At 47.0% G+C, this 27928-nt stretch overlaps 3 protein-coding genes across 4 annotated transcripts; all 3 read left to right on the plus strand.

Annotated features, from left to right (window-relative positions):
• The first annotated feature begins 1940 nt into the window (after nucleotides 1-1940).
• Nucleotides 1941-13734, plus strand: LOC120693001 (phosphoinositide phosphatase SAC8-like). Of its 2 annotated transcripts, XM_039976406.1 has the most exons (20): nucleotides 1941-2212; nucleotides 2378-2452; nucleotides 5011-5138; nucleotides 5252-5343; nucleotides 5822-5879; nucleotides 6546-6602; nucleotides 6692-6725; nucleotides 6932-7012; nucleotides 7122-7228; nucleotides 7781-7867; nucleotides 7949-8026; nucleotides 8485-8549; nucleotides 9184-9282; nucleotides 9413-9512; nucleotides 12062-12170; nucleotides 12257-12329; nucleotides 12432-12525; nucleotides 12883-12969; nucleotides 13139-13205; nucleotides 13340-13734. In XM_039976406.1, exons 1-20 carry the CDS (start codon nucleotides 2026-2028, stop codon nucleotides 13465-13467), a joined length of 1806 nt encoding a protein of 601 aa, XP_039832340.1. In that variant the 5' UTR covers nucleotides 1941-2025; the 3' UTR covers nucleotides 13468-13734. The 2 variants fall into 2 exon arrangements, with proteins under 2 accessions (XP_039832340.1, XP_039832341.1); XM_039976407.1 differs by lacking the exon at nucleotides 1941-2212 and having other exon boundaries at nucleotides 2429-2452; nucleotides 5015-5138.
• Nucleotides 13735-14194: 460 nt separating this feature from the next.
• Nucleotides 14195-15680, plus strand: LOC120693005. Its single transcript, XM_039976408.1, has 6 exons — nucleotides 14195-14343; nucleotides 14437-14585; nucleotides 14683-14766; nucleotides 14873-14973; nucleotides 15054-15116; nucleotides 15219-15680. Exons 2-6 carry the CDS (start codon nucleotides 14552-14554, stop codon nucleotides 15318-15320), a joined length of 384 nt encoding a protein of 127 aa, XP_039832342.1. The 5' UTR covers nucleotides 14195-14343; nucleotides 14437-14551; the 3' UTR covers nucleotides 15321-15680.
• A 6562-nt stretch (nucleotides 15681-22242) lies between these two features.
• On the plus strand, nucleotides 22243-25467 carry LOC120689735 (omega-3 fatty acid desaturase, chloroplastic-like). The gene is made up of 8 exons (XM_039972130.1): nucleotides 22243-22925; nucleotides 23041-23130; nucleotides 23229-23295; nucleotides 23405-23497; nucleotides 23606-23791; nucleotides 23904-23984; nucleotides 24768-24905; nucleotides 25000-25467. Exons 1-8 carry the CDS (start codon nucleotides 22438-22440, stop codon nucleotides 25186-25188), a joined length of 1332 nt encoding a protein of 443 aa, XP_039828064.1. The 5' UTR covers nucleotides 22243-22437; the 3' UTR covers nucleotides 25189-25467.
• Nucleotides 25468-27928: the final 2461 nt, after the last annotated feature.

Here is a 27928-nt window from a genome sequence, read left to right on the forward strand (position 1 = left end):
ATCTTCGTTTCCCTCGGACCAAGCTGCCGTAAGCGCACATGCTGTACGTATTAGAAAGCAGCGATGCAGTGCCAGTGCAATAGGCAGACAATGCAGACAACAAATCAACTGCAAGAATGCAAACAACCAACACAACACCTTTATGCACGATGTATCGTGACGCAGTTCAAACACGTCGATAATTATGGAATTGCACAAGCCGCTCTTTTTTTTTCCCTGACCGAAAGCTGCACGTGACCGCAGAGTCACACGCCGAAACCGACCAAGGTCGTGTTTAGTTCCCACCCCGTAAACACAAAAACGCAAAATTTTACGAAAGAATCTTACTAATTTGAAGTACTAAATGAAGTCTATTTACAAAACTTTTTACATGGATGGGCTGTAAATCGCGAGACGAATCTAATGAGCCTACTTAATCCATGATTTGCAACATTGATGCTACAGTAACCATCCGCTAATTATTAATTAATCATGGATTAATTAGCATCATTAAATTCGTCTCGCGATTTACAACCCATCTGTGCAAAAAGTTTTGTAAATAGACTTCATTTAGTGCTTCAAATTGATAAGATTCTTTTGAAAAAAAATTGCAAAAAGAACTAAACACGTCAAATTACCAAGAGATGCTTGTTGTCCGGTGCGGAGTGCGGCACGGGTCCACGGCGCACCGTGCAATGATGCACGGCTGCTCGTCCGCCGCCGCGAAACACCCTCTAGTACTTGGGGTCTGTTTGTGTTGGGAAACGAAAACGCTATGCTTGTAAGAATTTTTAATTCTATCACGTTCATCATGAATTTCATATAATGAGATAATTATGGATGTTACCTCTCGACATGCAGCGCAACGGAAGATGCGTTGGAATGTTACCTCTCGACATGCAGCGCAACGGAAGATGCGTTGGAGTAGACTCGTCCAACATAGTCGCACGTCGAGGTAGAGGAGGTAGTCGATCACGTCACGAACATATCGTCTCCTCCTTACCGATCAACACTGTAGCAGTAGGCCCATTAGTACCCCTAATTGCTCATGGATCAATATCCATGTGAGCTTTTAATCCATATTGTTAGGATTGTCACTTGGGCATATCACCAACAGTTTGGCAGGACTCCGGCTCCTCCAAAAACGGCTCCGGTTCCGGCTCCTATGGTGGAACGGCTTCTCTAGTGGAGCTGGAGTTGTTTTGAAAAACGTTTGGCAAAATAGCCCATTCGGATTGTTTAAAATACATAGAAAAGATGAAATGTCCATAATACCCTTCTTTTTTTTCATTTTATTTTTTTTCTTTTTTCTTCTCTTTTTATTTTTCTTTTCTTCCTTCTCTTTCCTCCTAATAGCCTCTTGCTCCTGCTCCCCACGGGCCGCCGCTGGCCACCTCATCCCATCGCTTCTTCCTCTGCACCCCACGGGCCACCGCCGGCCACCTCCTCCGTGCGGCCGCCGCCGGTCACATCTTCCTCAAGTCGACCTTTCTCGCCGCCTCGACTTCGTCCGATGCCGCCGGCGCCTCGCGTCGGCTTGGGCGCCGCCGCGTCCTCCGCCTCCTCGACCTGCTCCAGCGGTGACGAGGGATCTCCGGAGCCACACCTCGCGCTGCGGCTCGGGAACTGGCCACCTCCTCCCCACACCTCCTCGCAGACCGCGCCGCCGATGACCACCTCCTCTCCGTGACCGCCGCTGGCCGGGCTCCTCCTCCCCGCCGCTCGCGCCTCAGCAGGCCCCACCTGAGGGCAGAGCTGGCAAATGGCAAATGGCATGGAGAAGCCGGTCTTGGAAGCGGAGCTTGAGCCCTCCCAAACACAGCCATGCACTTTATTCGCATCCCGCCGTTGGCCTGGGCCCCTTTCACTGGGCTACCTACTCATGGCCCCACCGAGTAATTCCGGAGCTGGCCCACATGCGATACCAGATCAGCAACACGTTACACGCCTGTTCGTTCCCTCACCCGACTGGGGTCCCGCTCTCTCTCGCCCGCGGTTTGGATCCGAGACCAAGTCCCCGCCCCGCACCACGCGGCTCGTTCGCCGATGGCGAGGCCCGCCGCCGCCGCCGACGAAGCACCGCTGCTGGCCGAGGAGCCCCTCCGGCCGGGCGCCTGCAGCCGCGAGCTCGAGCTGCGGGAGTTCCGCGACCGCTACGTTATCCGCTCGCTCGACGGCGGCGCCGCCTTCGCCGTCGCCCGCTCCGGGGGCTCCATCCGGCCCCTCTCCCCGGGTCAGCCCCTAAGCCTCGCAGCACCTCAACCGGGCGTGTCGTCGCGCGAAGCGTCGCGGCGTGCTCTCGGGTTTGTGTTGTTTTGGTGTTCGGCTCGCCAATCGGCGAGCGGGCGAGGTGCTGGTGGCCCGCCTAATCGTCACCTCTGCTTTTGTTCTCGTGCAGAGGAAGCCGCGGCGGGGAGCGATTGCAAGGTGTCGAGGATATACGGGGTGGCCGGCATCATCAGGCTGCTCGCCGGTGAGTCACCTAATTTCACGAGCCACCTCGATCATATATTTTTTTTGGGAAAAGTCCTATTTTCAACTCTTAACTATTATGATCGTCCATTTTCAACCCTTAACTCCAAAACCAGACATCTTGCACCCTCCAACTATCGAAACCGTGCAAAATACACCCCTAAACCAAATTCACCCCGGTTTTCAGCCACGTCACCCACCCGTCCACGTGGCGCCAATGGCCACGTCAGCTACCCCCTCCTCTCTCTTTCTCTCACAGACAGGTGGGCCACCACCTCTCCTCTCTCTTCTGTCTTTCTCCTCGCACCCCCTGAACTCCCGGCGCACGCCCTCGCCGGCGCCGCTCCTCGCACCCCCCCTCGCCAGCGCCGCTCCTCGCACCCCCTCTCGCCAGCGCCAGGCGCCGCCCTCACTCTCCTCTCCTCCCTGCGGGGCCATGGCGGGCCCTCACTCTCCTCTCCTCCCTGCGCAGGCGGCGGAGCTGGCTCGCGTGCCGGCTGCGGGCCGCAGCAGAGCTGGCTCGCCGGCCCGCGCGCCGGCGGCGGCCAGGCGCAGCGCCAGGCGTGGCGGAGCTGGCTCGCCGGTCCGCGCGCGGGAGACGGCCGGGCGCGGTGGTCAGATCCGGCCCGCCGCCGCCGCCGCCTCCTTGCCACGCGGAGGGGCGCGCAGAGCTCTGCCATGACGAGGCGGAGACGCGCAGCGGCGGCCATGGCGGGGGCGGAGGCACGCAGCGGAGGACCATGGCGGGCCCGACGGCGGCAGTCCCATGGGGGCCTCGGCGGGCCGCAAGCTCGAGCTCAGCTCCGGTGCGGCAGCTCGCACCTCCATCCTCCCTCCCCTCCGCGGCTCGCGCGCGCCGGGCGCGGCGGCGGGCTCGAGCTCGCGGAGGCCATGGCGCGCGCCGCCCCCTCCTCTTCCCTCCTCCCTCCCTCTCCCTCTCCCCCCTCCTCGCGAACGGTGGTTGCGATGGCGGAGGAGGAAGACAGAGCAGGTGACGGCAGCGAGCAGTGAGAGGAGAGGTGGTGGCCCACCTGTCTGTGAGAGAAAGAGAGAAGAGAGGGTAGCTAACGTGGCCATTGGCGCCACGTGGACGGGTGACGTGGCTGAAAACCGGGGTGGATTTGGTTTAGGGGTGTATTTTGCACGGTTTCGATAGTTGGAGGGTGCAAGATGTCTGGTTTTGGAGTTCAGGGTTGAAAATCGGACGATCGTGATAGTTAAGGGTTGAAAATAGGACTTTTCCCTTTTTTTGTTGTGCTTTCTGCACCAGCCTAGTGCTTTCATTTGCTGTGATCACTGATCAATAGCACTTGTGGAGCGGATTCAACTGCCTTATGTTCCTACTTATGCTCCAAGGAACCAACAACATGGAATGACTGTCTACCCACATTCAGCGTTGAAATGGTTATTGACTTATATTGTGCAATGCAACCTTATTAACCTGAGCTTGTTTATACGGCTCGAGAGGCACTCAGTCCTAAGGTAAAGTAGTACAGTAGCCCTAGTTAAAAATGCATGAAACGCCGCTCTGTTTGATGCTTCACAGACGAACTTCCATTTTTGGCAATATATTACATTTCAGTGTGTTCTGAATTAGAAATTTGTTGCTGTATGAACTATGAGCTACTCTGCTATGTGTTGCTGCATTACAGCTAGACTAGATGGATTTTGAACTCTATTGATTGATAACGCGGTTTAATCAACTTCACACCTGCTGCACAGTGCCAAATCAACGCATCTAATGGTCAACAGAATGTGAAAGTTCTAAAGCTAACAGAAAAGGAATAAAGTGCAGTCCACTGCTGTGCATACTAAAATTATTGGAGGCAAAATGGAGTGATTGGCTACACCCCTGGATGTGTTTTTGATTAGTTTTTAATTTCACTGTGGGATTCATACACTATACGGTGTGTACTGGTGTTAGTGGTTAACACAGAATCCCGTTTTGCTAGTTGCTAATGTTTTCTTTCGAAACGGATGCTGATTAATAATGTTTAGAAGTAGTTGCGATGCATAAAGATGTTGTTGGGATTTCAAGGAAGCTTCCATTAAAAATCATAGTACTCTTGCACAGTTGCACCTATGATTTCATTTTTAGCAATAAGCCAATAAATTGGTAGCATATTCTAAACTAGAAATTTGCCAATAGTATGAACTGATATGCTATCATTGCCACATTCACTGACACCCATCTATAATTTTTTTGGACATAGTTTTTATACACTGCTCAGGCAGCAGAGTGCCATAGTAGCAACAGAATCTGGAAACAAGGAGTGATAAATTAAACTGGCTAGGTCCAGCAAAAAATTAACTGCAAATTAAAGATCATTTACACTGCACTAACTGTACTTTGTGTTGTATAGTACAGTATAACAGGGCTGTGCAATAAAATAGTTCTACCCATTCAAGGATTTGATGTTCTTTGAGCTGCTCAGGACCTCAGAATAATCAAGCTTGTATCTTATTTATATATTTTTCCACTTTAGCACTGCTAATTTTCCTATAAGTAGAATTAAAGTTATACGGTGTAAACCTCTTACTCTGCGAATCTTTGTTCAGGAAGCTATGTACTCGTCATCACTTCCCGAAAAGATGCTGGCTGTTATCAGGGTTCTCCTGTATACCATGCGAACTCAATGAAATTCTTGTGCTGCAATGAGGCAATAAAGTACTTAACTTCACAGGAAGTATGGAAACATTATCGATTAGCATGCCACTCACATTGTTTGGTCAGAAACTAATGCTGGTTGTATTTCTTACTTGGTTACTGTATTTAAGTATCTGTACAATCTGCCTGCAGAAAAAGGATGAGGCGTACTTCATGTCTCTCCTGAGAATTGCAGAAACTACTTGTGGACTGTACTACTCGTATGACAGGGATTTGACGCTAAAGTAAGTACTACTTCATGCATGTATCTCAATAATGCTATGAAACACTTATCACCTTAACATGCTGATAACAATTATGCAGTATTTTTGCACATCCCTATGACAATTTTTCACTTAACATGCTTTAAATCATACAAGTTATTGGGATTGGGGTTGGGGCCTTATATTGTCACGACAATTCTGTTCTCTACTTGGAATTTGTACATAGCTGCTCATATTAATGGATGACAAATCTAATTGATTGATTGTTAGTTTCATTTTTCCTTACAAATGACTAGTATGTTCTGGATGGAGGATCTGTCGAGCACCTTTTAATAGGTTGTAGATATATGACTGTATCATCCACCGATGGTCTCTATGGTCATTTTTTTGTTACACCGGATTGGCATCTGAGAAGATGGAAAGCATGTGATGATGCTGTCCACTCTCGTGCCTTCGTTAGACACCAAATTTAGTAGGGATGAACACTATCATTATGTAGCTTGCAGAGGGCATCCAAGTTGGCTGCTGGGAGGATACATAAACCACTATGGAAGCAGGTTCGGATTTCATTTCATATGTCCCATGGTCTCCAAACCTTTGTGGCTTAATTAGTTTTTGTTCACAGTTAGACATGCACTTTTTAATAGAAATGTGATCCAACTAGTAGACTAGAATGCATTTGCAATTTTAAAGAAATGCATTTGTAACTTGAGAAATCAAAGCTTGAATGGTGTAATGACCTGTGATGTGTAAATATGACATTGAAATGTATCACATACTAGCAGAATTTACCCACTGTATTCCATCTGCATTGTGAACTACCACTAGCAATTCTTGATTGAGCTTATCTAAGCATGCTGCTGATGGTCTCTGGCTCTCTGCCCTTTCAATCAGTTGTATCTAATACTAGAAAAGGACTTGATGGACTTGATCTGTGCATTTGCAATGCTTTATCGAAAACATGATTTTTATTATATTTATAAATTTTAATGCAAGCTTTGCTGTTATTATTGTTTGAAATTTGATGTGCTAAGGAATTTTGAAGTGAGCATTGAGCATGAGAAATGCTACCAAAAAATTCATAAGAAAACATTTCCTTTTATTGCAATTGCGCACATGGTCCGGATAAGGAATGATGTCCGTTACAGTTTTGTCCCAGTCTGTCGATTTTCCAATTTCCAGATAGGTATCACTGTGCTTACTATTTTTTTCACTTTATTCAGGCTGATCCACGTTTTGTTTGGAACAAAAATTTGTTAGAGGAGCTTATTGAAGCTAAGGTAAACGTCTATTAAGGGATTGAAATATGTGTTTTGTGGATTTGTCTCCTTGCTTATGTTCTCACTTTTTTCTGGATAATTTGTTGCAGCTTGATGAGTTCATCATCCCACTGATACAAGGAAATATCCAAAAAATTCAGAAAATTTCATTACATTCTATTTTTTCGTATCTTTATTGCTTGGTGGTGTGTATACTTGCTTTGCATGCATAACATTGATTTATGTACCTTGCTATCCAAATTAGAAGGATGTAACATGCTATTCCCATTGTTTTTCCTCCATTGGAGGATAAACATGGCCAGGGACTTGTTTGTCCTTAACTATTTTACGTTTTCAGTCAGCGCAATTTACCTTGAAGGATAGACCTGTCAGGATAACATTGTTCTCAAGAAGATGCAACAGGCGTCTAGGTTGCACTTTCTTTTGCCCCCTTTTTGCTGCCATTTCTTGAAACATGAGTAACTTATAGAACATGATGATATTTCTGAATTGTATTGCACTGTCATGCACTCATTGAAGGAACAAGAATGTGGAGAAGGGGTGCAAATCTTGAAGGTGCCACAGCAAATTTTGTAGAGACAGAACAGTTGGTTGAGTACGAAGGTCTCACATCCTCATTTATACAGGTGGCTTGATGATATAAGGAATGAAACTGTGTGTTGTTGGATGATGATGAGCAGGCACAATGCAGCCTATCAGTTGATTTGTGACTTTTTTCACCAGTGCTATGTCATTTGATGCCTTTTGGATTCAGTACATGCAAACTAATGAAGTGTAACTCAAGATGAAAAATGACATCTGACTCCGTCATCTAAATAATCGTAGATATTTAAACTAGTCAAGACTGAAGTTTGGTCAAAAACTTTTCTAATTGTTACACCCTGAAAAGACCCTTTCTCTCCCTTAATTTAGTATAGGATAATAGTTTTTTTCCAATTTATGTTCAAATGATATAGGACCTCTAGAAATTGCCATGGGTTTCCACTGTCCATCTAGTTTGACTAGAATTCAAATTGGTTATTGGTCCATTAAAATCTGATAATTAGTCTTTTTTTCTTTGATACAAATATACAATGCATTGTGTGTAGCATATATCATGAATAAATATTCAATTGTAGTTATACTGTGTCCCATCTCCAATGCTTTACAAGCTTACAATCCCCATGTTACTGTGTTAGGTTCGAGGCTCTATTCCACTTCTCTGGGAGCAAATAGTGGATTTGAGCTACAAACCACGGCTCAGTATTATCGAACATGAAGAAACTGTAAGAATTTGTAATGATTTACATACTGGCCACTTTCTGAATGTAGCCTGATGACTTCTCTCAAACTACTACTGCATACAGCCAAAGGTTATTCAACGCCACTTCCATGATCTTTCTCAACGATACGGCGAGACAATTGTTATTGACTTGACTGATAAAGTAAGTTTTGCATACGAGCTGATGTATCACACCATTGTTTGATTAAGAAAATTGGTAGTATCGGTATTTTAAATTATTAAAAACATTATCTATGTTATGTTTACTAGTGCCAACTTGCATTATGTTTAAAGGGAAGAACTTTTGCTTGATTTCATGCAAGTTTAGTAGAATGAACACTGAAACAAATGGTGATTAAAACATCTTGTCTTCCTGGAAAGCACATATGCCATATATGTGAACATTTTTCTACGATTTCTTAAAAGTAATACTAGATCCAAGTTTCATTTGATCCGAAATATAGGGAAGTTTGTACTCCATATGGCAATTTAAGAATGAAGTTTAGTCATCCTCCTACCTGATAGCTGGCAGTTGGTACACTAACTTGGATCCTGTAAACAATTATTCTTTTTGGCCATTGAGGAAAGACGATAGTTCATCTAATTCGTTGTTACTTGCAGCGAGGTGATGAAGGAGATTTAAGCAATGCATTTGCTGCTGAAATGGCCAGAATTCGTGATGTCAGGTTATTTTATGTTTCATGGAAATGCTTACTCATGTGTAACAACCATGATGGAGAGCAAGGTGTCCAGTGGTATGACTGACAAGTGGGTTAACGAACCATGGGGCCCAGGTGGAAGGCAGGACGATCTATAAGCTGCCCAGCCAGGACGACAGGACAAGAGACAGGGACATAACTGAACTGAAATTGAATCCCCTCTACCATTGTCTTCTCCAATGTGCTTTTCTGGTGTTATGGCAATTCCTCATCGGCAGCCATGGGGTTTCTGTCCGGTGAGTGCTCATCATCTTCCTCACGATCCACGTTCTCACCATCGGCAGCCACAGGTAATTTCCGTAACAATAGAAGAGCCCGTTGGAGAAGATGAACAGTAGAGGCACGATCAATTTCAGTTCAGTTGTGTTCCTGTCTCTCCTCCTGGCTGGGCAGCTTAAGATGGTCTGGCCTTTCACCCGGGTCCCATGTTTAGTGGACCCACTTGTCAGTCAAAGCACTGGACGCCTCACCCTCCATCACAAGTGTCACTCAATTGGCTTCAGATATTACAAATAATGAAATTATTACCTTTTCCCCCCAAGGGTTAACATTTACATAAAGTGTATAAGATATATGCCGGATGTGGCCATTCCATCTACAGGTACGTGCATTTTGATTTCCATCATGTCTGTCGTGGAGGGAACTTTGATAATTTGCGAGTTCTCTACAATCAAATTGAGGGAGCTATTCAGAAACAAGGGTAATTTTGAAATATCCAACGTTTCATGCTTAACTTCTTTCCTCAACATACCACTTTAAGATTGATTCTAACTAAGGTTTAACTGTGGCAAGTAATTTGCTCTGGATTCTTTTCTGGGCCAGCTGAGCAGATATTTTCTTATGAACTCTAAAGGTGAGATTTTGTTGGAGCAAAGTGGTGTAGTTAGGTCCAATTGCATTGACTGCCTGGACCGAACAAATGTAACACAGGTTCGCATTTACTTCTATGTTTTAATTTGGAAAGTAATGTTCTTGTTTTCACAAAACGTTTAATTGGGTATATCTTGGTAGCACTTCACACATATATAATATCTTACAAATCAGACCCACTAACTGCACTATTTTTTTTGTCTCGAGAACTGTACATTATTATATTAGAAATAAAAATAGAGTCAACGAAGAACAATCATACACATGTGCGCACACTCCCTTACACCCATGCGCCCAGAGGGAAATACTAATTACATGAGAACTTGCTACAGACCAACAAAACTTGACCCACGACCAACTAGGCAAAAAGCTCATGGCCAAAGGCTGCTAAGGCCCTTGCCACCCGCCATGTGGTACATGGCATCGTCTCTAATATTTTGCATGATGATATTGATTTTGTGATGCCCCTTCAAACACGCAACCATTCCTGTGTTTCCATATCCATGATGCCACCTGCACTGCCAAAGAATTAAACCCCTTGCAATGATGTTTAGGAATGTGCTGCAATGCTTGATGCCACCATTTGGTGAAAACCCGATCATCAGGTCCTGGAGTTAGTTGCTGCAGCCCAACCAAAGATAGAACAGAAAGCCAGACACTCCTGGTGGATGCACAGGAAGTTAGCAGATGCTGCACATTAAAAGTGGGCAGCGCTCAGGATGATCAAGACAGCATCAAGCCAAGCTATCAGCAGTCGAACAACGATTCAATGAGGCTAACCACATCATGTCCTCCAAATTTCTTTCCAAGGTTCATATTCCACCGATCCCACGAAGAAACATGTGTAGTCTGATCTAGTTGTGATTTGTGAACTCACCTGAGTATTGTGTCCATATTGGCTGATCCTCCACTCCAGGTGTGATCTCAACTTCCTATAGCACATCCAAAAGCTGAAGATACTCTATAAAGGCTGCTGTTGGTAAACCACCACGAATGTGATAATGCCTCCTGAATATTCTCCTATTTGCAATTTTCTTTGGCACATGCCCAAACAGAGGAGCAAGATCACTTACATATTTACCATGCAACCATTTATCGCTACAGAAAAGGGTTCCACTACCATCTCCCACGATGCTGCATTAATTTTTTTCTAAAGCTCATCTGTCAGTGAGCCCTGTCATCTAGACTTAGATACCATCTGATCATTACGTTCCATTCTTATCTTGCTTCCACAGTTTATCCTCTCCCAGCCCCACTTGCGCAGACAGCAGCTCTTTCTAGAGTCCACAGGCATGAAAGATGAACCAAGTTTCACTAATAGTCATGTACTTCTATTCCAATTTATTTCTTCCTGATACATGTTAGTTAGACCTTAGTATTTTCCCACTATGTCTTAACATAACTAGTACTGCCTAATGAGCATCTCTACATGAAAATAGGGCAAAGGTGTGCCCTACACTCATACCTCAATAGTTCCTTTGGTCTAAGCAGAGCATGCAGCTGGAAGCAATGCTAATGATCAATACAACAACAACAACATAGCCTTTTTTTTCCAAGCAAGTTGGGGTAGGCTAGAGATGAAACCCGAAAGAAATAAGTTCAAGGTTCAGGCACATTGATAGCTAGTTTCCAAGCGCTCCTATCCAAAGCTATCTCTTTAGAGATATTCCAATCCTTAAGGTCTCTCTTAACCGACTCATCCCACGTCAGTTTAGGTCTACCTCTACCCCTCTTTACATTATCGACCCGCTCAAAAACTCCGTTACGCACCGGCGCCTCAGGAGACATTCGTTGGACATGTCCAAACCATCTCAGCCGATGCTGGGTAAGTTTCTCCTCAATTGGTGCCACCCCGACCCTATCCCGAATAACTTCGTTCCAGACTCTATCCCTCCTTGTGTGCCCGCAAAACCACCGCAACATCCGCATCTCTGCTACACTCAGTTGCTGGACATGTCGCCTTTTTGTAGGCCAACATTCAGCACCGTATAACATCGCCGGACGAATTGCTGTCCTATAGAATTTGCCTTTTAGCTTTTGTGGCACCCTCTTGTCACAAAGGATGCCAGAAGCTTGCCGCCATTTCAACCAGCCAGCTGAAATTCTATGCCTAACATCTTCATCAATGTCGCCATCCTTTTGTAGCACCGATCCTAAATACCGAAAAGTATCCTTCTGGACTACCACTTGCCCATCTAGACTAACGTCTCCCCCCTCATGCCTAGTCGCGCTGAAATCGCACATCATGTACTCGGTCTTGGTCCTACTAAGTCTGAACCCTTTCGACTCTAACGTGCGTCTCCACATATCTAACTTCCTATTAACCCATGCCCTACTCTCGTCAACTAGCACCACATCATCAGCAAAGAGTATACACCAAGGGATCTCACCTTGTATATCCCTTGTGACCTCATCCATCACTAAAGCAAATAAATAAGGGCTCAATGCTGATCCCTGGTGTAGGCCTATGTTAATAGGAAAGTCAGTGGTGTTGCCATCACATGTCCGGACAACAGAATAAAAAGACTACACATGTGTTTTTAAAATGTGTTAATGAGCTATGGGTTTCATCATCTCGTATGATTGTTACTAATTTCTTTGCTTTACAGAGTTTCCTTGCAAGAAAATCATTGGATACACAATTGCAGCGGATGGAGGCGTTATCATCGTCTGAAAGCATTTCTATGTCTGATGATATTAATGACATATTCAAAAAGTGTAAGCTAATTCTTACGATGAAAATTTATTGTCAATAATTAGACTGCTCTTTACATAATTACATATCTTGTGATCTTGCCTGGCAGTATGGGTTGAGCATGGTGATGAGCTAAGCCTGGAGTATGCTGGTTCTTATGCTTTGAAAGGGGATCTAGTGAGGTAATTTCTAGCATTCACTACCTCAATAATTTGTGAGTAAATTGTGGCACTGCTGTGCGTGGAACTTATCTAACTTGCATGGCAACTGCCAATGTAACACAGATATGGAAGGCAGACATTACCTGGACTGCTTAAAGATGGCGTTAGTGCCCTGTCACGATATTATTTAAATAATTTTCATGACGGAGTGAGACAAGTAAGTGGCAGTTTTACTAGGGAACTTATATCGCTCCCAAATAGTTGCTCTAGTCCTATCAGCAATCAGTCCTCTGTGCCTATTTTGTATGCACTTCTGTTGCACCTCGGTTAGAGTGTAACTAAACTTCACACGATGCAGCATGAGTTATGTCATCATTTCCTTTTTTAAGGATGTAGTGTGAGATATATTGATTTGGATACAACTTTGCAGCCATTTCTATTAATAAATTTATCTTTCCCTGTACTTACACTAGATTAGTCATGCCGACATCCTCCTGCTTTATCTTGCCTTTTTTATCTGACAAAATTTATACTTATGTTGTGCCCTTTTTAATCCTTCATCATTTGTCTTCAGGATGCCCTTGACCTTATTAGCGGTTATTATACAGTCAGCCAAGGCAGCTCTTCTCCTTTTCACACTGGTGGATTTGAATCTGCTTCGGTAATTAACTAATATTTTCCCTGCCTTAGTAATGGCCCTTTTTGTTTCACTGATGGGAATCACTACCATTATATGGTTAAACAACATCCTCTCAGAAAAAGAATTATATATTGTTAGAAAACTCTGTTCTTCATCTCAACTTTTGCAATTGTTGGAAAACGTACTGCAGTATCTTCCTGTGGCTTCAGCAATCATAGTTGGTGGAATTACGGCAACAACTTTCACTCTCAGTCAAGGTTTGCCTGCTTTGCTTGTCTTAAGAGTTAAGAGGTTTTCATTAGTGTCATGCTTCTTACCTGAGTTGTGGTCATATTATTTCTAGTTGCACATACTTCAAAATCTTATATTCATTGTTACATCTTATCTGCAGTTGGACGCAATGCACAACACTTGATCTCCTCCATTATCTGTGCGGGCTTGACTGTGGGAGTAGTAGCCTTGGTGAAAGCAAATGGAAAACAGTTTTGCTCTAGGCCCCGTCTGTGTGGTCTAATCTAATTCCTGGTCTTTTTTTCTCCATTAATCAAATCGCTCTTATGTTAGAAATTAGAGATAAAAAGGATTAGAATGTTGTTTGGAAGAGTAGGTTAAATAAGGATAAGGAGTCAGGTCGGGCGTGCGGGTATTGTAAACAGTTAACTAACAACATATTAGACTGTCCAGTTCTAGTCCTGTAAACTCAAGCTAATTTGTAACCCCAAAATAGACTGCACAGTTCATTTGTTCTTTATATGAATGTGAATAATGATGAACTGTATCTCCTAATTCATGCGTGACTGATAATGCTAAAAAAAAGATCTTGTATGATGCGGGAAGTGAATACCATTCCCGCGGTGGCTGATAATGCTAAAAAAAAGACACCTCCGCCCGTCTCGCAACCCGACGTGTGCAGAGAAAAAGGCTATGCGATGCTATTTTAAAATTCATGCCTGCAAAACGGGGTTTCGATTGTTCTGTGCTTCAATATGCGCAAAGTTCAGAAATTAGTGCTGTATGTACTTTATTTTGTATGATCGGCGAAATTTGTACTGTGAAAAGTTTTGTTTTTCCTCCTTTTTACCTCAATTGGACAAGACAGTCAAAACGCTTTCCTCCCCGTTTCATTGTGCGATTTCTTATTTCTATGGACGTCAGAAATAAGAGCAAGCTGGAATTGTGCTACCCTGCCCAAAAATAAGAGCACCAACCCCTTGTGGCAGGCCACATTTCAAGGTGTCTAAATGTGGCTACAAGCACAAAACTGCACCAATCTCTTTCATCTCTTTGCTTTGCTACCCGCATCAGGAGCTCAAACTGACCTCCGTTATGTGGCATTTTACGAATCGGAACAAGGCTGTCGTCCTCGCATTGCTCCGCGTCCGTCCTCGGTTGCAGGTAAATCGATCTGAATTTGCATTCCTCTCTCCCCATTAAGAGGATCATTTCTGTACTCATTGCTGGTCCTTGTGCACGATTTGGATGTACCAGCTTGAGTTCTTGGCGATCTCATAAGAGGATTAGAGAGGAAACACGTGATCTCGAGAGTTTCACGCCGTGCAAAAACTAAGTTAACAGCCCAGGGCGCGGTCCTATTGAGTTGTCAATGGGAAACAACCCAACACAGGAACTGGCAACTGGTTCTGCCTCTCTTTCTCTGCAATTTCTATCTCGATTTGATTTGTACTTGTCCCCGGCGCATACTCAGCCAATGAGCCAAGCCACAATTCGCTGCAGATGACACCAAGGTCGACGACAAAGCACCGTCGACAAAACCAGTACCTCCGTCCACGTCCGCTGTGAACACCAAGACCAAGGCAGGTACGGCAATGGTTCGTTCCCAGCATGCAGTTGCGAAGGTGATGCTACGCACGGCTGGCTCTCCTTTCGTTTCCTAATCACTCACAGTGCCTGCTACAATCGCCAGACGCGGAGAGAGAGCAGCTGTTCGATGATGGATCAAGCGATGTTCACACGCCGAGGAAGAAAAGCACCCAGGAGATCCTCACCAAGTACAAATTCAAAGGGGTAATTTCCTCTCCACAGCACAGTTTCGCCAGCATTACCGGACTCTGTCTCTGACTGAATTCCTCCGTCGCACGCCGCAGGACGCCGCCGCCGCCGCGGCGCACACCAAACAGAAGCTCATGGAGCGGCAGGAGAAACTCGCGGTAAATGATTCATTTCGAAGTAGAAAGTTTCTGCTTTCCCCGTGTTTACGGGCGCTATCAGCCATGGTAGCTCATCGTCGTCGCCATCCTCGCTGTGGGCAGAGAATCACGGAGCAATCCGCGGAGCTGGAGAGCGAGGCCGAGAACTTCGCCACCCTCGCCCAGCAGATCAGGATAAACATGGAGAAGAAATGGTGGAAGTGATGACGATCCCACGGCCGGCGCGGCTGTGTGCCTGTGGATGTGCGCGCTGCTGCCTGTACTGTAGCTTCACGCAGCGCCTCGACGTCGACGGAGCGGGGCTCGCCGGCTCGGTGCTACGCCGCCGCGACGTTGGGTCGCCGGCACGTGGGCCCGCGAGCTGCGTGTCCCGCACCAGCGACTCATCGGCGTCGCGGCAACGCATCCGAGTCCGCGACGACGGTCTGCTTGGCTGCGTGAGGGAGTAGGTAAGTCATGAACAGCCAGCGGGACGCCACGTATCATCTGTAACTCGCCCGTCGGCTTCATCGCTCCTCCCTGCATAATCACGATCATTCTGACTTGCGAGCAGCAGCGTCGCCATTGATCTCTCTCTGCTCGGTCACGTTCATTGAATCGCCGCCAGCATCCGTTGTGCTCTGCATTCAAGGTGTTGCGTAGCGTAGCAGCTAGCCAGCCGAACGAAAGCAAAAGCGATGCGGTGTTCAATTACACACCTCGCACCGTCCCTGCAGCAGTAGCATGTGTTTTTTTCCTCCCGATGGTGTGAGTGTGACCTGCCGCTGCCGTCGTATAGATTCAGTAGTACTACTAATCAGTATGGCTCCCGATGGATGGACGACGACGGCTAACCCCGGACTCGCCGCGGGCGCGGGATCGGAGCTTTCCGATGCTACGGCTACGGGCAACCGGCCGGCGACATCATTAAACCCCAGGCGACCACGAGGAAATCGCCGGTAGAAGTGTAGAACGGATGTCGCCGGGAGAGGACACGGCAGCGGCAACGGATCCGTGTCAGGTCTGCGGTCGGAGGAGAATGCTGGCCCAGCCCGTCTCCTCTCTTCCTCCTAGCCTAGGCGGCCCAGCTGGTTTTTTCCAGGTAAAGAATGAACGGACAGACTCGCAGGTTATTCTCTTCTGAACAAACACAAACACAAGCAAGCAAAGGCAAACGATAATTCTCACAGCAGGGACGATAGGATTGGTTTAGTCATGCTTCGTCTAATCACCAACCTGCATACTACACTGAAAAAGGCCGGCCAGGACATCACCCAAACAAACAAATTCCCAAACGGAAAAGAGTGACTAGTAGCCTGGTGGTCTTAAAAATGAACCAGTACTGGTTCGGTTCATCAGGGTACTGGGTTAGCTAGCTAGTCGTCAATTCGTCATACCCTACTGCCCCGTATCACGCTGCTGATCGAAGGTGACGGGCCGGGAGGAGGGGACCAAATCACCGAAACGATAGATACATATAGATATTCCTGCCGGACGCCGATCGACCACGAGGACCTCGTGTGCGTGGCTGCTGCCGGCCACAACCGCGTCTCGCGAGCAAGGTCCATCTCCTGCGTATTAGTCCATGTTTAAATTATTGCGCTTGGTTAGTGGGTGCGTGTAATGGGGCTCCGGTGCGCGCATGCAGGTCGCCCCGAGAGGGAAAGGACAATGGCATGACCAACCGAACAAAGCAAGGCCGCACCGGGCACGGTGACGGTGATGTTGATGCATGCTATACCACCGCCGCAACTAATCCCGGCCCTTCTCCGTCCACATGAACATCGGAGCGCGTAGTGGCCGTAAGCCAAGCTAGCGATAGTGTGACGTCAGCTCACTCTTGCAGCTGCCGGTAGCAATTTGATTGTTTACTGGAAGAAATAAACTGGGTACGTATAGGATCTGCATGCGGCGTTCACTCTTAAGTCTTAAGCAATTTGATGGACGGAGTAGATTGAATATATAGTGTGCTTGCATAGTTGCATAGGGCGTGGAGAAATTGGTTGAACGCACCCTCAAATTGTTCACTAAGCAAGGTCAGCAGAAAAGATCTTTCGCGTATTCTAGAAGCGACGACAATTAATTTTCCTAACCTAATTGTCCTGCACTAAGGTCAGCAGAAAAGATCTTTCGACTGACAAACAAAGAGGAACAGAAGAAACAAAACGGTTCTCCCTACTACTGCAGTTTTCAGCACCGCAAAAAGGCAAAACGCGACAACACTTCAGAAGTCAGAACAGATATAAAGTCCTCTTCTCATAAAAATAAATGAATAGTAAAACGAAGAGGAGCTCGGCTCATGACACAGAGGCTTTTTTTTTAAGAAACTACGACACCCCTTAGGGTGCCTGAATTTTATTGCATAAAGAAGACAACAATGTACAAATGTTGAGGTTACAAAAAAAGAGCTAGCAAGCTACTCCGTAGTACAGAGGCTAGTTTTGGCGCTTATAATATTTTTCGCTGCCTGTCCCCGTGTCCCGTGCAGTGCAAACGGGCCAACGGGGAGAACGAAAATCCTGGCGGAACCGGCGAGCGGAGCCGAGCCCCATCCGAAAAAATCCGGCTCCTCCACCGCGACCACCAATCAGATGGCCGCCCGGAGCCACATGGGGGATAAGCACTCTGCAGCCCGGGGCCGCGGGCGTTTGGGGCCCAGGCGCCCAGCGGACGCCGTGTCCCAGCGCCGACCACCCGATCCCAGTCCACGCCGCCGACTACCGAGCGCGACGTCGTCTCCTCCTGTCCACGGATCGCGGGCTTGGCGCTGCGGCCACGAGTCCGCCGTGCTACGACACGTCGGCGCGTACGGGCGCTCGCCGTCGCCCGTCCGCCGGTTGCCAGCCGCGCTCTGGTCGCACGTACCATGAAGTCGCGGTCAGGCAACATTCACCGCACCTCCGCGAAAGGAGTCGGCCGGGCACCTTGCAAACGGCGAGCCGTGCTCTTGGTCGTAGGGCTAAGACGGAGTAATATCTTCGAAACCTTAAATTCAAACATTCTTAGTATATACTACTTTTATTTATTTGCTATTTTTCAGAGACGAGCCAGTGCTCAGGCACGTTCTCAAATCGCAAAAAGAAGACGAGCCAGCCTAATCAAAGCGGCACCCTACCGGTCGGATTTGTTTCCGATCCTGCTCCGGCCACGGAATAGGATCCGGCCGGGTCCGAGCCCACAGCCCACCTCCAGGCCCACATGGCAACAGAAAGCTCCGATGCACAGATTCCCTTCCCATGCGGGCCCGGCCGTGTCAGCCTCGGCACCGCCCGCCCGACGACCAACAACTTGGGCTGCGCCTGCGAAAATATCTCCACACGACACCGTATGCGCCGCGCCCACCGACGTGGGCGCGCCTGCTCCACGGCTCCACATGCACCCAACGAGCTTCCCGTCCGCTCACGGTCACGTCATTTTTAATTTAACATAACGCGCGCTTTGCGCACCGTATCATCAGTTTCTTAATTTAAATTGAAACAGATCCATATACAGTAAATATAGCATAACATAGCAAGTGTAAATACATAAATATAGAATCCTAATATAGCAACAATAAAGACATCTTCTAAGTATAGATAAAAAGACCCAACCATGCACGAAGCAGAGGTATCTCGTGGAGTTATGTCGTGCGGTTTGCGTCGATACTCCAATCCGACCTGAGTGGTTTGAGTTGAGTTCTTCAGCGCACGTTGATATCTCGATCCAATTCGCCGGTATTTATTTTTCATATGTTTTTTCTTTTTGTTGCATAGTTATGTCCTTCCAGAGATATAACTTTGTATTTTCCGGATATATCAATAGAAACACTCATCGAGTATTGGTTGTTCAAACAAAAAAGACCCAAGCATGCGGAAATTGGGAAGAAGCTGACCAATACCAAGCATAAATTAGAAACCCAGTATAGCAATATTTTTTACGTAAATTTATGACAATGTCTCATGCAAATATTCTAACAACAGTAGTACTATTCTTTGAATGGCATCTGCAACCCCTAGATATTGTCAAGCCATATATGCTATTAAATATTTTAGTAGGTGTGGCTTGAAATATCGAATCAAATAAAAACCACTACTAAAGTAAAAAAGGAAGAAGGAAATAACACGGTTTGCAGCCATAAAATATCCAAAAGAGAGTGAATTGATGCTGAGAGTAAAACACAAAATAATGAGTGACTACAACTATGTAAACACAAAGATCTCCTTCCTTTTAAGCATCGCATGACTATTGCTCTCCCAGCTGACCATCAGTCTAACATATTGCTCCCGCCTTTTTTTTATTGAGTGCGCACATGACTGCTAGTTGAGCCATAGCGTATAACAACGAACTATTAGGACATTCTCAGTAGGGAGTGTTATGATACGGTTACCTAGACTGATTGTGAACTAAGTAACCAAGCCGGAGGAGTGTTATAGTGATGACACTCCTTTCACATCTTATGATACTCCCCGTTCTTTCTCTTCTATCGTATCAACAAATTTAATGCTCATGAGACTTAAATGACCCTCCCACTGAGATTGGCCTTTCACATCTTATCGTATAACGACGAGGCATGGAGAGTTGAGAATGAGTGAATTGCGGGCGTGCAAGCAGGAGCAGTGGTTGGGGGTGGGATTTGAATTCAAGATCTCTCGTCTTCACGTGTATCTTTCTTACCATCTCACCTACACATCACTTTTGATGAAAAAATAGATATTTTCCTTTTGAAGTAACTCATAAATGAGCCTAAGGTACCGGTTGGTAACACGTTACCAACCGGTACCTAAAGCTCTTAAGGCACCGGTTGGTGTTACCAACCGGTACCTAAGGCTCATCCATAGGTCCCATGCACCCTAAAAGTATTGGTACGCATAGGTACCGGTTCATCTTTATTCTGGTATTTTTAGAGTGGACTTTTGGTGTGTTTTCTACTAGTGCACACTCTTAAAATGGTATTGACCTCATTTACACGAGTCGTGTGTAACTTGCTGGACAAACCTCACATGCATTATAATTTATCCACACAGTTGATGGAACTCTTTTTTTGAGCATCACAGTTCATGCAGATCGACCAGTTTCAAAAGAAAAAAAAGAATCGGAACTTGATCAGCGCAGGCGGGTACAACCTGTACGGAACGCAGGTCCAATAGAAAACGGGGATTTTTTTAGAGTGGGAAAAATGGGGACTCGATACTAAGACGGCCACTAGCCGTGTCCAACGCCTTTTATGCTCGCACATGGCATGGACACATGTTGTACGTTTGGAGTTGTTTGACTGACTTGCTCTGCTGCGCATACAATGAGACTTTGCGAGCCTGTTGCCGTTAAACTTTTGAAAAGCTCTGTCGCCCTTAAACTAAACGAAAAAAAACAGGATGAAATGGAGCTCTTTTGTCATGATCCAACAAAAAACAGAGACCTTTACAGTGCGGACTGATCGTTTCAAAATCCGAACGCGATGTGGTAGGTCGGCCCACCACCACCAGAGAGCGAGTCGGGGGATGACCGATTTTGACCATCGACCAGTCTGCGCGACGGAGGCGTGCATTGAAGAGCGCCCATTCTCTGAGCCTTCTTTTTTTATAGAACACGTACCTGTATTACTAGATAAGAAAAACATATAAATACGAGTACGAATACAAGTACGCATGACAAAGATACAGGAGCAACTGCCCCCAACCAAACTGCAAAGGAGTCCCAAAGGAAAAAGAAAATTACAACGAGGCCCCGAACTCTTTTTCTTGCCAACATCGCCGGAGATTGCCGCCGCCGGTGACCACCGACAACGAAAACCTCCGAGCCGCCATGGATCTGGAGAAGCCCCATCGCACGGAGGCTTTGAGTGGAGTCGCAGTAGAAGAAGCATTCCGCGTTCGCCCATCGACCGGGGCCGCGCCCCAAGCTTCCCAGCACCCGAATCCGCGCTCGCCGTCGACAACCGACGCCGCCGAGGGATGCTCGAGCTCGAACCGGCCACCCAACTTCCACAGAACCCACAGCATGCCCTGGATCCACTGAGCAAAAGTTCAGCGGACTTACCTCCCGACGAGCCGCCCGCCGCGAACTCCTGTACAGGGGATCCACACGGGAAACCCCCACCTCCACGCGCTCGTTGACGGCGCCGGAGCGAAGCACCACCAAGACGGGGAAGAGCTAGAGAGGACCTTATTCCTTGACGCCGTCTCGACGCCGCCGCCGGAAATCTAGACCTAGAGGACCTAGTACCTAATCTACACCGCCGGGAAGAGAATCGCCGTTCCCCCACCCATCCGAGGGCCTAGAGGCCGCCAGAGGCGGAGAGGAACGCCGGCGGGAGCACGAGTCGCCCCCCTTTCGCCTCTCTCTGAGCCTTCGATGCCAGCCAAGTAGTGTGACATGCCATGGTATGGCCTCTCTATGAGCCTTCGATGCCAGCCAAGTAGTGTGACATGCCATGGTATGGACTCCTCCAGGACCAGGACTACTGTAGAGAGGATCACTGACTGCCATGCCATGGATCAAGAAAAAGGCCTCTGCACTGCTGAAAGAAGAATCTTTCTACCTCCCACAGACGCACAGACGCACAGACAGACTTGAGACTAGTAGCCCGAAACAACTGACCAGTTCGTTAGATTCGGCTTCGACTCCACCCCACAGTCGTTAAAAACTCCTTTTGACAAATAAAAGCCTCCGTCCGCCAGAGAAACTAAAAACGAAGTTACGAGGCAAAATCATGCTTACCTTACGTCTTACTTGAACTCTATCACCTTAGTTTAGTGCTGGTTTCCACACGAGCGCACACGACTTTCTTTTACACGACACTTTTAGACCGACGTTATATTCCTCCATCGCGGGGCCAGTCAACACGAATTTAAAATTTTAAAAAGCAGGCTCGGCCGCCGGCACTGATGAAGCCCCCTGGCTCCGTCCAGACCCTCAACGATTCACACGTGCCGAGTCTGAGCTCGGCTCGTGTTGCTACTGCTAGTCCCCGGGTCCGAGTCAACCGCACCGCGTCGCGCGACTCGCGCCCTCTCCATCGCGACGTGCACATGACCATGATCGCATCCATCCATCCGTCCGTCGCCCGCCCACTCCGGCTCCAGCTCCGGCTCGCCACCACGCGCACGGCGCGTCGCACGGGCCTCCCCCGCGCGCCGGTATAAAGAACCCTGGCTCTGTGGCTCAGCGTCGCCCTGCCCTGCCAAGCCAAGCCCGTCGGCCACCGCACACCCGGGGAACCCAATCTCGGATCCCGTGGCAGCGGCTGCGGTGGACTGGACGGACTACTAGTAGCCATAGCCCATAGGCCATAGCCAATAGCCGTCCATTCCATCCAGCCAGGCCTCTCCACCCGTATCCTCCTCCCCACTTCCCGCCGCCGGCAATGGCCCGGCTCGTGCTCTCCGAGTGCTGCGGCCTCGCGCCGCTCCGCCTGCGCGCCGGCCGGGGCGCCATTGCGGCGCCGGCGCCCCCCGCCGCGCTCTCCGCCGCGGCGCTGCCGCGCGGGCCCGCAGCCGCGGCCATCCACCGCGACTGGGCGCTCCGCGTCTCCGCGCCCACGCGCCTCGCGTCGGCCGTCGACGAGGGGGACAGGAGGAGCGCCCCGCTCGTGGAGGAGGAGGAGGCCGCGGGCGGGGACTTCGACCCCGGGGCGCCGCCGCCGTTCGGGCTGGCTGAGATCCGTGCGGCCATCCCCAAGCACTGCTGGGTCAAGGACCCCTGGCGCTCCATTAGCTACGTGCTCCGCGACGTCGTCGTCGTCCTGGGGCTCGCCGCCGCCGCCGCGCGCCTCGACAGCTGGCTCGTCTGGCCGCTCTACTGGGCCGCGCAGGGCACCATGTTCTGGGCGCTCTTCGTCCTCGGCCACGACTGGTACGGCTCGACCGCCACGGCGCCATGCTACAGATTGCATTAGATTTCATTTTTCACGCGAGTTTTAGCCTAAAGCTCGGCTCTTTGACTTCTGCCGCATGCCTGGTGTTTGCAGTGGACACGGGAGCTTCTCAAACAACCCCAAGCTCAACAGCGTAGTCGGCCACATACTCCATTCCTCCATTCTTGTCCCATACCACGGATGGTATGATGTTTGCTACCCATACGTTTCTTCTGCCTGCTAGTTTCCGGCCCGAATTATCTTGATGCTAAGGAAGATGCTGTCTTTGAATGGAATTGCAGGAGGATTAGCCACAGGACGCACCATCAGAACCACGGCCACGTCGAGAAGGACGAGTCCTGGCACCCGGTAGGTTTCCTGTTGCTTTCTCTTCGTGTGAGTTCAGGAGGGCAGTTATGCAGATGATGCATGCCGATGAATTGTGCTTGATGGTTTCTCCAATTGTGATAACTTGCAGCTGCCAGAGAGGCTGTACAAAAGCCTGGACTTTATGACTAAGAAGTTGCGGTTCACCATGCCGTTCCCCTTGCTCGCATTCCCGTTATACTTGGTGAGGCTAAGAGCGTGTTTATCGATGTCATGTGAATTCGATGTTTTTGCTTTGTAACGTGGTGCTGGTGCTAAATTCCTGCTCTGCGGGTTCATGTTTGGTATGCAGTTCAAAAGGAGTCCAGGGAAGACAGGATCACACTTCAACCCAAGCAGTGAGTTGTTCCAACCTAATGAAAAGAAGGACATTATAACGTCGACCGCATCCTGGCTGGCTATGGTTGGTCTTCTGGCTGGTCTGACCTTTGTGATGGGGCCTATTCAGATGCTAAAGCTCTACGCTGTCCCATACTTGGTAAGAGCGACGTGTCTTCAGTTTTAGGCTCATGTTCTGTGAAATGATAATTTGAATGGGTGGGGTGTGTGTGGTGGTGGAGAACTTATGTGGTTGCCGCTGGTGTCTATAGGTATTTGTTGCTTGGCTGGATATGGTCACATACTTGCACCATCATGGCCACGAAGACAAGCTTCCTTGGTACCGTGGAAAGGTGAATATTAACAATGCAGTCTTCCAATTTGTTAATGTTTCAATATAATTGAAGTCTTCAAAAACTAGGGGACAAACCATTTTTTGCTTTGTTAGAAGCTTTTAAATGTTTACCTGAACCTCAACTAAATCAGGGCGCTTGGTCCTTTATAATAGTATCTTGCATATTAGAGATGATGCAAACTCTTGCAAGGAGTACAGGTGCAGTCAGCATGCATTGGTGGATTGCAGAATCACAATAATCTTTATAAATTTGGAAAGTGTGTAAGGACACATCCTGCCACAAATGCTAGATATGCAATGACTTGCACACTTTTTGATTTATCTTGGATAAAACCAGCTGTTGCCCATTACACCACCTGCCTTTAGTTTCTTTAGCTTATCTGTTATTGCTCGTATATACATGTGTGATAGCCTGATATTTAAGATGGGGGTGTGCAAGTGGCCAACGTGGCCGTGAAACCTTGAGTCAGAGAAACCCTAGTGGTGGACATTTACGAATCAAAGGTCTAGCTTTTCATTCGTCACGTTCTGGAGTAATAAGATCTAATTGGAGGATGCTATGGAAGTATAGAACAAAAATGTCAGTTTCTCCTGTTGTCCTTTTAAGGGGAAATGATGTAACTTCCTATTTTTGTCGCCTACCGGAGAGTATTGCTAGCTCAGCCTATTATATACTTTTCACTTGCTTTCAGGTTATCAAGTGCTCTTCATTTATTAGCCTATCTTGATTTTTCCTTTTGATGATTGCTTATTGATACCACATTGTCTTTTGCTCTATTAGGAATGGAGTTATCTTCGTGGAGGACTGACGACGCTCGATCGGGACTATGGATTGATCAACAATATCCATCATGACATTGGAACTCATGTCATCCACCACCTTTTCCCCCAAATCCCGCATTACCATCTCATTGAGGCGGTAAGAGTCTGCCTGCCAGCCCTATTGTTGTTGTTTTCTTTTTAAGTTTTTTTTGGCTAGACCATAAGTCATGTTACTTTTGGATCACCTGCAGACTGAGGCAGCAAAACCAGTGCTTGGCAAGTACTACAAAGAACCAAAGAAGTCAGGTCCTCTACCGTTGCATCTATTTGGGGTGCTGTCGGAAAGCTTAAAGCAAGACCACTATGTTAGCGATACCGGAGACGTAGTCTACTACCAAACTGACAAGATGATGAACACCTCTGCACAAAATTCAGATTGACATATAAACCATAGCTAGTAGCATATTCTTCATTTTTCTCAGGGGGCTGTGCCTGAAGACGTGACCAGCCTCCTGGGACCTCTGATTGGTGTGCCCGAGTCCAATGATATGTCGATTCAAGAATGTAAGTTGGCAAAGTATTGTTCATGCAGAAAAGAGGGTAAATGTAATTCTTTCCAATGATGGAAGACGGAGGCGACCTCCTATGTAACAAAACAAACATGTGATTCTTTGGACAAGAGGTATATTACAGTAAAGAGCGGAAAAAGAGCTTAGCTACCTGAAGGCTTTCTGAGTGTCTGTATGTATCTTTTGTAAAAAGGCTTCTGTGCCTCTGATGTTTCAGCTGTCCCGAGCGCGACATGAGCCTGATTATGCGATAGCGAGGTGCCTTGCTTGGCATACTCAAGACGCTAATACTTGCTGGGAACCAGTAACACTGTATTCCGATGGCAAGAGGGGAAGAGAGCGGACGCGCCTCCTCTGCAGCCATCGTTTTCCAGCATTTGGAAAAGGCCCCCCATCGCTGTCACGGTTTTGCTGTCCTCGTGAGCAGTGAGGTTGAGTAGTGGTGGCAGTTGCTGTTGAGTCCCGGTGGGATCCATCCCAATCCAAGTGGGGTCCTGTCGTTTGTGACCAGTGACCACTGGCCAGGATCCAATCCAGCGCGCGCTCCTCTGGCCCTTGAAAAATCTGCACCCTATCTTGTGGTGGTGTGGCTGCCGTTCGGTTCAGGCACCAGTTCAAAGCGACGCGCACGACGGCGGCCAGAAATAGAGCGCTCCCTCCGAAACAAGAAGCGCGCGAAGTGCTCCATGTCGAATCGGAAACGAAGGGATGGCGACCAGTTTTGGGTGGACACGCCTCTCGCGTGATCCGCGAGCCGTGCGCCGGGCCGACCATTTCTGGGTCAAGGAACAACCACTATCCGAACATGGAAAGGCGATGGTAGAAAGAAGCAATTCTTCGTTGAATCGCTGCAATCCTATAGAAATAGTAGGTACTCCGTATATTTGAACCTCGTCACCTCACCGTACCTTTGGTAAGTTTGTGTACCTGAATTCTGAGCTCCGTATACGTCTCGACAGCGACTGCCTTTATGTAGTCCTCATTTCTTTCACGCAATAGAAAATGAAAAGGGAAAAGCCTACTGCCTACATCTCACACACATCTATCGTTCAATACCTTTCTTGTTCAGCCGCGGAAAACCTTAGGCCCACCACGGCACCGGGACTTTTCCTCTTTCGTTCCGATTTTGAAAAAGCCATGTCTCGTTCCTGCCTCTTGCGTTGGCAGTCTCTCTCGTATCTCGTCTTCCTGTGGGACTCGTATCCAGATTACGTCTGGCAAGACTGAGTCAGAAGTTACAACTAGGTCTGTATTCTTCTCGTATCCTTCGTACGCATGCGTTTGTGGATTTTGGGAGTTGCAGCGACGAAGAAAAACACAACATGATCACTACCCCTGCGGCAAGAAAAAGGATTCTTAGGTCACCATGAAACGCTTTAAATAATCTAGCTAGCCTGTTACCAAGAAGAGGCCCCGGCATGTATATAGGTGGCCACAAAAATGAAATAGAGAGCAGCTAGTGAGCCGCTGCACTCCAGATGTATGAATTTATTTCTGACTTCAGACTAGGGTTAAATGTTATGACTGTTATGTACACAAAACAGAGTGGTCACCTAGACATTTTTGGAGAAAGGTTAAAAAGTAACATCGTTTTGGGTTAAAACTTGTTACAAGTGTTCACTGCTCCATACACCTCAAAATGATGGTATATGTTAATCAGGATTCTGAAATAGAATTTTAAAATGTGCGGTTTCTAAAACTTGGAAGCAATTCTAGATCTTTAAAAAGCCCCCTGTTGTAGCTGTCATCTAGTCCTTAATGCAATGTGAACACCTAATCATATTAGAAAGTACTTTAAAATTTTGAAAATGAAGTCCAAAATGGCACGATGGTTGAAACTTGTGAATGATTCAAAATGGCCACAAAGTAGAAGTGTCTAAATGGTTGAATATGTTTATCATGAATCCATCACTCATTTCCATTGTATCCGTATTTTGCAAAATCCAATGATCGAGAAGATATAGAGGATAATGATAAGCTGACCATGAAGATATTGTTCAGTTATATATATACACTTATGTTTCTACTTTGCATGTACCATTATCCATCATATGTAATTTAATATAAACTATGCTCAGACCTAACTCTACTAATGTATTATCTGTGATATACTCTTACATCTTAGTCTTACTGTTTATATGCTATCGTATTTCTAGTTAAAAACAGTATCCAATACAGGCTAACAAGCCATATCGACATAGAAACAGTGGCCCAATACTCAAAAGGGCGCGGCAACGTTTCTAATGTTTGGGTGTGTTTAGTTCCCCGATTTTGAAAAGGAATATTTTCATATTTGAAGTATTAAATATAGACTAATCATAAAACTCATTACAAAACTCGTCTGTAAACCGCGAGACGAATCTAATGAGCCTAATTAATCTATCATTAGCATATATTTACTATAGCTTTACTATAGCAATTTAGTGTCTAATCACGATCTAATTAGGTTCATTAGATTCGTCTCGCGATTTACAGTTCATTTGTGTAATGCAATTTTTTCGACTATATTTAATACACCATGCAGACGATTTACAAAAAAAATTAGAATTTTGAAATTTGGATCTAAACAAGGCTTGAACTAGAACCGGGAAGCGCCGCTGTCAGGCGGCCG

The sequence above is a fragment of the Panicum virgatum genome, chromosome 9N (assembly GCF_016808335.1).
Source record: "Panicum virgatum strain AP13 chromosome 9N, P.virgatum_v5, whole genome shotgun sequence".
In the NCBI taxonomy this organism is placed as follows: Eukaryota; Viridiplantae; Streptophyta; class Magnoliopsida; order Poales; family Poaceae; genus Panicum; species Panicum virgatum.

Bases quoted from the DNA above. Each gene is read 5' to 3' on its own strand.
- LOC120693005 (XM_039976408.1), top strand. From the start codon at position 14,552: ATGGGAAACAACCCAACACAGGAACTGGCAACTG. The intron at 14,974-15,053 runs GTAATTTCCTCT...CGCACGCCGCAG, and splicing joins CCAAGTACAAATTCAAAGGG to GACGCCGCCGCCGCCGCGGC. The intron at 15,117-15,218 runs GTAAATGATTCA...CGCTGTGGGCAG, and splicing joins AGCGGCAGGAGAAACTCGCG to AGAATCACGGAGCAATCCGC.
- LOC120689735 (XM_039972130.1), top strand. From the start codon at position 22,438: ATGGCCCGGCTCGTGCTCTCCGAGTGCTGCGGCCTCGCGCCGCTCCGC. The intron at 23,131-23,228 runs GTATGATGTTTG...ATGGAATTGCAG, and splicing joins CTTGTCCCATACCACGGATG to GAGGATTAGCCACAGGACGC. The intron at 23,498-23,605 runs GTGAGGCTAAGA...TTTGGTATGCAG, and splicing joins TCGCATTCCCGTTATACTTG to TTCAAAAGGAGTCCAGGGAA.
- LOC120693001 (XM_039976406.1), top strand. From the start codon at position 2,026: ATGGCGAGGCCCGCCGCCGCCGCCGACGAAGCACCGCTGCTGGCCGAG. The intron at 5,139-5,251 runs GTATGGAAACAT...ATCTGCCTGCAG, and splicing joins AGTACTTAACTTCACAGGAA to AAAAAGGATGAGGCGTACTT. The intron at 7,013-7,121 runs GTTGCACTTTCT...CACTCATTGAAG, and splicing joins AAGATGCAACAGGCGTCTAG to GAACAAGAATGTGGAGAAGG.